Source organism: Rhagoletis pomonella, unplaced genomic scaffold (genome assembly GCF_013731165.1).
Source record: "Rhagoletis pomonella isolate Grant_MI unplaced genomic scaffold, Rhpom_1.0 Rhpom_scaffold_00007, whole genome shotgun sequence".
In the NCBI taxonomy this organism is placed as follows: domain Eukaryota; kingdom Metazoa; phylum Arthropoda; class Insecta; order Diptera; family Tephritidae; genus Rhagoletis; species Rhagoletis pomonella.
Genome location: NW_023458561.1, coordinates 56,897,744 through 56,908,686, shown reverse-complemented (window position 1 = coordinate 56,908,686; position 10,943 = coordinate 56,897,744). Strand labels below are relative to the sequence as shown.

At 35.5% G+C, this 10,943-nt stretch overlaps 1 protein-coding gene across 1 annotated transcript in view; it reads left to right on the top strand.

Moving 5' to 3' along the window:
• The window catches only part of LOC118743148, a gene marked incomplete at its 5' end in the record, with an annotated part of 31,590 nt that extends 21,018 nt beyond the window's left edge, over nt 1-10,572 (top strand). Inside the window, 1 exon segment of the mRNA XM_036475679.1 lies at nt 9,830-10,572. Within this exon segment, the coding sequence (XP_036331572.1) occupies nt 9,830-10,125 (296 nt within the window).
• Nucleotides 10,573-10,943: the final 371 nt, after the last annotated feature.

Here is a 10,943-nt window from a genome sequence, read left to right as displayed (position 1 = left end):
TATCAATTTTGAGTGAATTATCTTCAGTAGTTACTAAAATATCGCAGTTTTCGTATTTCTGAAAATTACCGTTATATGGGAAGTGGGCGTGGTTACAGTCCGATTTCGCCCATTTTCAATACCACCACCACCGCCGCCATCACCAGTACCTCTATCAGTGCACAGTGGCATGCTTCGCTGAAATCACTACTGACCGCTATACCGGCTGCAAATATTCCCCTTAGCGACAGTCATTGGCTAGATTATCGTGGTTTAATGTTAATTTATTTATTACTATTTCATATTTCTTAGTTTTTTCTGTGTTCATTTTCAATTTCAGTAAACAACAAACTCGGTCGTTTTTTTCTATTATCAGCTGATTTGTTAATAAGCTGCGCTAATAGTGCAGAAGTCGAGCGCATAATAAATGTACATACATAAATATAGAAATTGTTGGAAAAATGTAACAATAAAGCTGCAAATACTTTTATTGTAAAAAGTAGCAGCTAAGCACTGCGGCTAGAATTTCAGATTTTGCGTGGGTTCTCGGAGATGCAATAAAAATTAGTCTGTTCCTTTGAACTTGGGACTAAAACCTGTGGAACTGTCAAACTACAATTTTACGCTCTCAAATGAGAGTAAAAGGAGAACAGATGCAGAAGTGCATAGGAACGCAAAAAGCACTATTTCCTGTAAAAACGTCAGACGGCTTGTTTACATGTCATTGGTACTACACTGATTTGGCTGAAATATCACTAAATAATTATTAAAATCTATACATATTCAAATATTTCGTTGTTTACTTCCATTTTTTAACAAGTATAAGGTTCTTTGCTTTCACCGCTTTCTGTTTTTGTTTGCACATGTTAATCAGCTGATCGTTTGACACTTTTCATGAACTTACAGGAAAAAAAACTCCGGACTAAATCCTGTAACTTCTGACTAGGAACAGTTGCTCAGTTACTCTCTCAAATGTGTTCCCACTTACAGGTTTTATGTCAATAGGAACGACTTCCTGTAAGTTCTGACTAAATCCTGTAAACCGGACTGCTATTGGAACAGACTAAATGAAGGAAAGAGGCAGAAGTGAAAGAACGTACAACAAAAGCAATCCACACAACAAATAAATATTTAGCTCATTTAGGCGAAGTCGTAAAGAACGCAAAGAAGTCGTTAAAAAGATAGGTCCATCTATTCAACAGATAGGTATACATATATATAAAACAGGGGTTTAAAAATTGGCAATTTTTTTTAATTGTCAAGCAGTGATTACTGAGTGGGGTTCAGCGATGCTATCGAGGAAGGCAATCTGGGGTATTATTCTATCCATGTTTGTGTGAGAGCTTGTGATCAACCAGATCTTACCTAAGATTAAAGCTAGCCATCAACATCTCTGGAAATGTTGTAAACTCAATGAGTGAAATACTCGAGACGAAATTTGAAGACATTATTGTCCACGGGGTAGAAAGCTTTGCTTCTTTATGCAAATTTCGAAAGAGGGGGAAACGTTATTATAGAGGAAGACGGGTTGTCACTCCTATTTATATCGCTGCTCCTAGCGGGTGTTTACCAACAAATTTTCTCTTCCGAATAGTAGAGCAGTAACTACTTAACCCACGCGGAGGTCGCTTGAGCGGCTGATAGTGAGTGAGGCGCCAAAGAGAAAGCAGCTGAAGCCTACAAGGTCCAAATAAAAAAATAAAGACATAAAAAAAATAAGATAAAGACATCCACGAAAATTTCAAGGCTTTAAACAAATTTTAAGGCTTCCTTCCAAGGATTGAAGATATTAAAAAATTGTTTAAATGAAAAAGAATCTATAACACTTTAACTTGAAATTTAATCAATTTGACATATTGAAACTTCATATAAATCGATAAATTCGCTGAGCTATGGCTGGTCAAAGTTAAAATTTTGTCGAATTTTCAATGTTTTCGACGCCTAAATTTTGTTGTAAAATTTGGAAATTTTCGTGGAAGTCTTTATTTTGTACGTAGAACACGATACTTATATTTTAAAGAACAATTTAATACCTAGTCGTATTTTTTAATGTTTAAATTCTAATTCAAAAACAGATTTTTTTTAGTTTTTCTTCAAGAAATCATATGCGTCTTTTTTCAAAAAGTCTAAAATCAAACAACGTTTTTAAGTAATATTTTCTTAATTTTTAAAAGCTGCTGGTTTTATCGGGAGTGTCGGAAAGAAATTTTTTCCCCTTCTGCACGAAAATGTTTAAAGGCGTTAATCCGTTATTGCTTAGCTATCAATGATATTTCAGCGCTCACAAGGAAGAACTTGTTATTGTCAAATTGCGGATAGGAAAATATGTTATATTTGTTAAAAAAAATTTTGATTTTTTTTTTTTTTGTTAATTAAGTAAGTAAATAGTATCTGCTTTATCCTTGTAAAGTCCATCCACGCTAGTTACAGCCGTTTTGTTTTTAGAATAGCTTTCCCACGCATTGAGTGCTGCCGATTATCCAAACAGTTTTACTTCATAAATTAAGTGAATTGACAATGAGGAAACTGCTACCGCGTTGCCGCTGTCGCCACACCTTTCACGCCATTCAACAGCAACGGATTAACGGAAACCTACATACCAAATTTCGTTGATATATCTCAATTTTTGCTCGAGTTATCTTGTACACGGACGGACGGACAGACGGACAGACGGACAGACGGACGGACACACAGACATGGCTTAATCGATTTCTCTATTCATTCTGAGCATTTATGTATACATTTGTCTATATCTATCTCGATACGTTTTGGCTGTTACAAACAACCGTTATGTGAACAAAATTAATATACTCTTGTGCACAAGTGCGCTCGGGTATAAAAAATGGCCATACATTCAGGAAGACTCTGGAATTATTTCCTATAAGGGCGGTCATTGAAGAGGCGGTGAGCGAAGGGGGAGTGGGCATGGCACCACCAACCCCCATCTAGGCGCCCTATGGGTCCCAGAGACCCCTTAGAAAAATTGCCAAAAATCACAATTTTCACTTGCGTCCACAGTATTTTTGCGTAGAATTCGGATAGGGATTATAACCCTTACTACGTAGAATTCTCCTTTCTGTGTTGCCGAAGAAGAGAGGAGGAACCCCTCTCTTCGTCAAAAGTCTATAACATTTCTTGTGGATATAATTCCGGCTTCGGTATCCAAAGTATTTTTGCACTTAACTCCTTTCTGCGTAGGCGGCCTTCGGCCGCGCTTAGGGATTACAACCCTTACTAAGTAGAATTCTCCTTTCTGTGTTGCCGGGGAAGAGGGGCAGGCACCTCTTTTGTTATCAAGGGTATACAAAATGTCCCGTGCAAATGAATATTCAACGTTTTTCAAAAACGCAAGTGAAAATTGTGACTTTTGGTCATTTTTCTAAGGTGTCCCTAGGGAACCATAGGATCCCTAGGTGGTCGGGAGTAACATTTTTGTCAATGGCGGTTCATGCCCTCTCCAAAAAGGTCGGAAAAGGTGCCACGTCCACTCCCCCTTCGATCTCCATCTCTTTAACAACAACCCGTATTGGAAAGCCAACCCATATTTATTTTTCACATTTATTGTTGCTTTGAAAAAGATTTCTAAGATATCTTTGTTTGTTTGTACCTAATTAATGGTAATTTGTAACAATAAATTGCACAAAAAATTAAAAAAAAATATACTCCTTTCTTATGCCATGTGCTGCTTTTTTCTATCGAAAATATAAATGTACTCCAAGAATAATAGAATACAAGATTGCGCCAATCGAGCTGAGAGCAACTGGCCGTGACGTAAAAATATACCAGAATGAGAGAGCAAGACGAACTCTACAAGAAAAAGAAGAAGCGTCGAACAAAAGGCAGTATTGCCAAGTTTTGAATTTGAAAAAGCACCAAATTTTTATTGGTGTATTTTATGGACTCTATATGAATACATAATTTTATTGTAAGGATGCCGATTCAAATTAATAAAAATCAATGCTTCTTGCACAACGGTCGATTTCTTCTGGCATGACTGAAGGTGCTGCACATATTTCGTTGTCGCTTATGATTGTCACTGTGCCATGATTTTGTTTAAATTTTTGTAAAATTGCTTAGCACACTTACGATTGCTATAAATTTTGCTTCCATTTTTTAAGATTTTCTAATTTGAAGTCTTCAAACTAAAAACAAAAGCACCAAAAACGCACCAAGCACAAAACTCAAAAATTTTCGCGTTTTGAATACTCACTAAATTTGGTGCGAAAAGCATGAAGTTGGCAACAGTGAATGTAAACAAAAGTATATTATGACGTCAGCGATTGGGTGGATTCTGTCAAATCGACGAAGAGAGGGTTAGCGGTCCGCGAATGGCGCGACGTTTATTTTCTGGATCGTGAATGTATTCCTTTCTCCGCTTCAAAATCTGGCAACCCTAAGTATAACATTTAACATTAATTCGTATTCCTTACTCAAAATTGCTGCATTTTTCTGTGTCCAGTTTTAGTTTTGATTAATTTAAACATATAAATCTGTGTTCATATGGAAAAGTAGCTTATGTCGAAAGGCTTGCTTTAGTATAAATCGGCATTCACAGCATACGATTGCGAATGACTCACTGGCGCTAAGCCGTTGAACAACTTTTGGCAAATAAACGTGGAAGAAATAGTTCCGATACTAGCAAGTCAATATTCTTATTAAGTCACATCAAAAAATTCCTTGCCGTTTAAAAAATAAAGGGATTGCCGCATTATACTAAAGCCAGCCTTTCGACATAAGCTACTTTTCCATACGAACACAGAAATATAAACATTGAGAAACTGAAAGCTGTAGATACAAATGTACTTATTCACACATAAGAGGCAAGAATGAGTGTGAATATAGGTAAATAAAAACAAGTTTTGACGTTTCGTCATTTTCCATGGTGAGTAACTAAACATAAGCTGATGTTTTTCGCCTCAACGCTTCTTTTGTTTACTCAGTGTTTGTCCGCTTTTATATGTATTTCTTCTATCAGCATTCTTTTTTCCCAGTTTCTTTCTCTCGCTAATATTTTTGTTCCGTCAAAGTCAAATTTATGTTTGTACGTGATAGCATGGTAAGCGAGTGCACTTTTTTCGATTCGTTGGTTCACCACATCGTTATTGTGTTGGTTTAATCGTTTGTACAATTGCTGAGAGGTAGTGTCTTTGTAGCTTCTCTTTCTTTGACAATCGATGCAATCAATTTGATATACAACGTTCCTCTCTTTTTTGGCTGGAATCAGGGTTGCCACTTTGGTAAATTGTTACCAAAATTGGTAGACAAAATTTGGGTTGGTAAAAAGGTAAATTTTTTCTCATTTTGGTAGATTTTTGATGAACTTTCCGTTCCCGATTTATTTTTCGTAGTTATCTTTAAATATATTATAAATTTCTTTGCATACTTTTTATATAAATACATATGTACGTATAAATGTATATCGATATAAGGCGCTCCATTCAAAACTAATTTTACTGGAATCCCGAGGAGCTTTTGATTGCCTAAATATTTTAAATGATTATTTAAATATAAATAAAAAATTTGTATGTAATTACGCACTATGATTGTTCGCAAAAAAATAAATCAACGCCATTTTTTATTAATGAAAAAAAATATAAAAAAAATCAACGGTCATTTTAAGCAGCACATTGCTGGCTATACTCAAATAGTATTTGCTTTAAAACTCCATACTTTAAATTGTTATAAAAATTCAGAGTAAAAAATTCGAAATATAGACGAAAAATTTTGGATTTTTTCTATATGTTGTAACGGGTGATTTTTTTGAGGTTAGGATTTTCATGCATTAGTATTTGACAGATCACGTGGGATTTCAGACATGGTGTCAAAGAGAAAGATGCTCAGTATGCTTTGACATTTCATCATGAATAGACTTACTAACGAGCAACGCTTGCAAATCATTGAATTTTATTACCTAGAAAAGTTGGCAGAAAATCCGCTTTTTTATCGACAAATTTTGTTCAGCGATGAGGCTCATTTCTGGTTGAATGGCTTCGTAAATAAGCAAAATTGCCGCATTTGGAGTGAAGAGCAACCAGAAGCCGTTCAAGAACTGCCCATGCATCCCGAAAAATGCACTGTTTGGTGTGGTTTGTACGCTGGTGGAATCATTGGACCGTATTTTTTCAAAGATGCTGTTGGACGCAACGTTACGGTGAATGGCGATCGCTATCGTTCGATGCTAACAAACTTTTTGTTGCCAAAAATGGAAGAACTGAACTTGGTTGACATGTGGTTTCAACAAGATGGCGCTACATGCCACACAGCTCGCGATTCTATGGCCATTTTGAGGGAAAACTTCGGAGAACAATTCATCTCAAGAAATGGACCGGTAAGTTGGCCACCAAGATCATGCGATTTGACGCCTTTAGACTATTTTTTGTGGGGCTACGTCAAGTCTAAAGTCTACAGAAATAAGCCAGCAACTATTCCAGCTTTGGAAGACAACATTTCCGAAGAAATTCGGGCTATTCCGGCCGAAATGCTCGAAAAAGTTGCCCAAAATTGGACTTTCCGAATGGACCACCTAAGACGCAGCCGCGGTCAACATTTAAATGAAATTATCTTCAAAAAGTAAATGTCATGGACCAATCTAACGTTTCAAATAAAGAACCGATGAGATTTTGCAAATTTTATGCGTTTTTTTTAAAAAAAAAGGTATCAAGCTCTTAAAAAATCACCCGTTATATAGTTTGAGTCCTCGATTTTTTTGGATTTAGTTAAAGCAATAAAAAATGTTTACTCGAAAAATATTGCGAATATTAAAAAAAATCACTTTTTGAGACACAGTATTTGCCTATTATAACTCGAGTTGAAGTTTTTCAAATAATGAAGATTCATTGTTGCCTTTAGTTTCATCACTCCCGTATAACTAGTTAAATAAAAAGTTCTTAAAAACAATTTTAATTCTTATTGAAATAACTAAAAAAGAAAAATAAAAAAAAACTATAGTTTTGATTAAAACAAATAAAAAAATAACAAAACTATGGTTTTCGTTAAAATAATTATAAAAAAGTTATTGGTAGATATTTCCCAGATTTGGTAGATTTTTTTCAAGTGGATGGTAAATATTTTTTTTCGTCAGTGGCAACCCTGGCTGGAATGCTATATTTTACTTTGTTGAATAGTTGTCCGACGTTGTTATTGTTTTTGTATGCGAACCGAATGTTGTCTGTGTATGTTTGGACTGCATACCCGAAAACAACACTTGATAAAAAACAACAATAACAGTCGGCATGAACCAAAAAGACAAGATCACGCGGGCAGGAGAGTAGCCCGTTAGAATCGCATTTAGGAAAAAAGTTGACCGATTTTGACATTAGCCGTTTGTTTACATTTCTTCGTTGTTTACAATTTGGTGGTGGCTTTTTACTGCAATTTTCTTCATTTTCGCTTGTGACAAATAATAAATAAAGAATAATTTAACACAACGGCATGATTTATAGAAGAATTTGCATAATAAAAATGATTTTTAATGCGTTCAACAATTTCGCGGTTTTCTCCGTTCTCTTCGTTGTTTACTTCTTACAACAAAGATGGCGTCGAGATTTCGGCAGCTAGAAAACAACTTTTTTCGTTCTTTCCTTCCCGCGTGATCTTGTGTCTTTCGTTCATGGGTAGGACGAAACTTAATACCAGATTTGTTAACCAACTCTGTAGTGACTGCTTCTGCATTCCTGCGATCAATCTTAACCACTTCCAAAATATTTTCAATATGCTGCCCAACGGCGATGAGGTCTATTGTCTTCATTTACAAAATGTTTGCTGTAGGTTCCAGCAAAATTGAGTTTCAGCAATTGCCATTAAAGGAATTATGAACATCGGCCTTGTTATATGTAGCAGCACAAAATTGATTCGCAGACTTTCTTGTGGAGAAGTTTCCCTCCGTTGACAGCCTTTCTAAATCTTCTACAACTTCAGCAAAATTTTCTGAAAATTTCCTGATAGCCTTATATTTTTCCGACCATCTTATTTCACGCAAACGTCTAGGTCATTCACAACAAGTTTAAACGGAAGAGGAAGTCGTCGGCTTAGAGTGTAAACCTGCTAAATCCGTTTTTTGGCAAAATTGGCCTTTTGATGCAGTTCGAAGGAGTAGGTGATTCCGCAGTTGGCAAGCAAAAAAAATACGTCAATATAAAAATATAATTGTCAAAAATTGTTTGATGAGTAAAGCTGCTAAGTACAATCAGTTCAAATTCAACTGCTAAATCCAACATATTGTGCTTCTGTCGCTCGATTATTATTCTAACTTAGAGTATTACTTTATGCGTTTAAGCCAAGCCAGCAAATAAGGAAATTATTGTTACTTGTTGAACGAAACAGAAGGAAGATTAAATGCAGAAGAGTTTTATAGCGTGTGGGTAGATTTGATAGAAAAAAAATGTAGTACCAAATAATAGTTCCGGGGAGCCAATTACAGTAATTTTTATAGCGACGAATGCACATATCAAAACAGAAACTGTATTATGGCTAATGCTTTGTTATCCACAGCTATAAATAACTATATCATTATTGAGCAAAAGTTTCTTGAAGTAGGCCATACCTAAATGGAAGCTGATTGTATCCATTCCACTATCGAGCGAGCACTTAAGAAAATAGATATCCATGTTCCTGCAGAATACATTAAAGTATGTAGATCAGCTAGAAAAAATCCAACACCATATGACGTAACTTATCTTAGTTACACGTTCTTTAAAAGCTTTAACACAGTTCAATTCTTTAATAGAATTCGTCCCGGTCGCGGCAAAGGTGCTGCTAAAGTAACTGATATACGTACCCTACGGTATACACCAAGTGGCGACATACATTTCAAACTAAGATTCTCCAACGAATGGGAAGTAATACCGCAAAGAAAATCCCCAGTAGCTGTTTCCTTGCCGTTTTCTCACCTTCCGAATTTATACGAGAGTAGGCGTACGATTGCTCGCAGAAAGTATGAGATCTCCAGTATTTCAAACGATTACTTCCTGAAGATTACCACGCCTACTATGACAATTTACCTCATGATTGAATAACATGTATTATACTTTCTGGCATTATTGAGTTCCTACTTAAATTATCTTATATGTGGACTTTGTACTATTAATTTGGGAGAGGAATACTTCACGTATAGTTACTAATATATGTTTTATAAACTGCCTATTTTTGTTGCAATAAACGGAAGAATAAATCTGTTGTATTATTTTATATATTTGATTGTTTTTATCTATGGAATCCTATTTTAATTAACATTTAAATTGAGCTCGTAATCACAAAAAATAGAATAGAAACAATTTTATTCATACAAAAAACCTGCTAAATCCACTTCAATTTTGAAAATACAAAAACTAAAACCTGCTAAGTTAGAAATTCGCCAATAAAACCACAAAAACGTAATTTTTTCATTCGTTCTGGATTAAGGCCATAGAACGTCACGCGATTAACAAACTATATGTAGGAGTTGCCCCTTAGACTAAGAGTTAAAGATATATTTAGTTTTTTGCATCTACAGTAAAATATGTTTTTTGGTCGTTAGCAGGTTTACAATTTTGTATTTTTTATATATGGATTTTTTGAAATAGGATTTAATTACTTATTGTTAGGCTTTAGTCTTAAGCGGATTTAATAAATAAAGTAGCACAAAAATATCTGAATTAGAAAAGTGTTTTCTAACAGCGCGCCGCAGCGGTTGACTCTCGTCCATTTGTGTTATAACATTGGAGCGCACACAAAAGATTAGAGCTCGGGCAAATACTTAGCAACAGCGTAAGCCCAAAAAAAATATTATTATTATTGTTGTTAGTTATGTACTTACAAGCTTTAAAAAAATCAATTATCTATAATTTGTTTATTTTATTTCTTCAATTTTTAGGCAATACTCCAAGCAAAAGCAATCCATCAACGCCTCATATGCAATCAGTTCAGCCACAATCACAGTCACAGCCACAAACCCAGCCACAACCGTTACAACCACAACCCTTACAACCACAACCGCTTCAACACCATCCGCTACAATCACAACCGTTACATTCACAACTTCCAAAAACACTACAAACACAACCACATCCAAAGCTAATGTTAAAAGCACCTTCTATGCCACCAGCAGCACAGCTACAACAGCAATCTTTACACCTACCCATGTCCATGCCAAGAGGTTCACACAAATAATTTTTAAATTGACATTTACATAAATATTTCCTAATCGTATAAGATAATAATTTAGTGAATCAAAACAGCAGTGTTTAATCTGTACAATATCGTAGAAAATACGTATGTTACGTTATTTTTATTTGATTAAGTATATTTTTAAAAAGGTAGTTAAGAGCATTGCTTACATGTCGTTTATTAATTTGTGCCGCTTTTTAGTTATTGAAAAGATTTAATTATAACAGAAGTAATTTTACAAACACTGTAAAGAATTAGACCAATATTTATGCAGATTTGTCTACATAGTATATAGTTGCATAGTGGCCAGAAGCCGGATTCCGACATTCGCCGTCGCTAATTTTGATTGCCAAAAACACACTGCCAGATTTGGCTGATTACTAATGTGACCAACCGTACTTCCTTCGGAAGTGCAGTACTTCTTTTTTCGCTATTGTACTTCGTACCTCGAAGTACAGTCAAATGTATTTCTTTGCAATATTTTGTACTTCAGGTCCAGTAGTTCTCCGATCTTCTGGACGATCGTCACATGATCTGGGCGATAAATTCGTTCAAACCATTAAAGTCGCCGGGAACCAATGGCATCGTACCTGCGCAGCTGCAAAGGGCTCTGAAAGTGTCGTGTAATTGGTTGGATCCTATTTATGCGAACTGCGGGAGGCTTGGAGGGTAGTCAGTTTTGCGTTCGTTCCGAAGACCGAAAAAAGTTCTCACGTTTTCCTCGGGATCTTAGGGCTATCAGTCTCTCTTCGTTTTTGCTAAAAACGCTAGACCTGTACATAAGAAACGCGATTCCTTGTGACTGTCTTTCAAGACCTTAA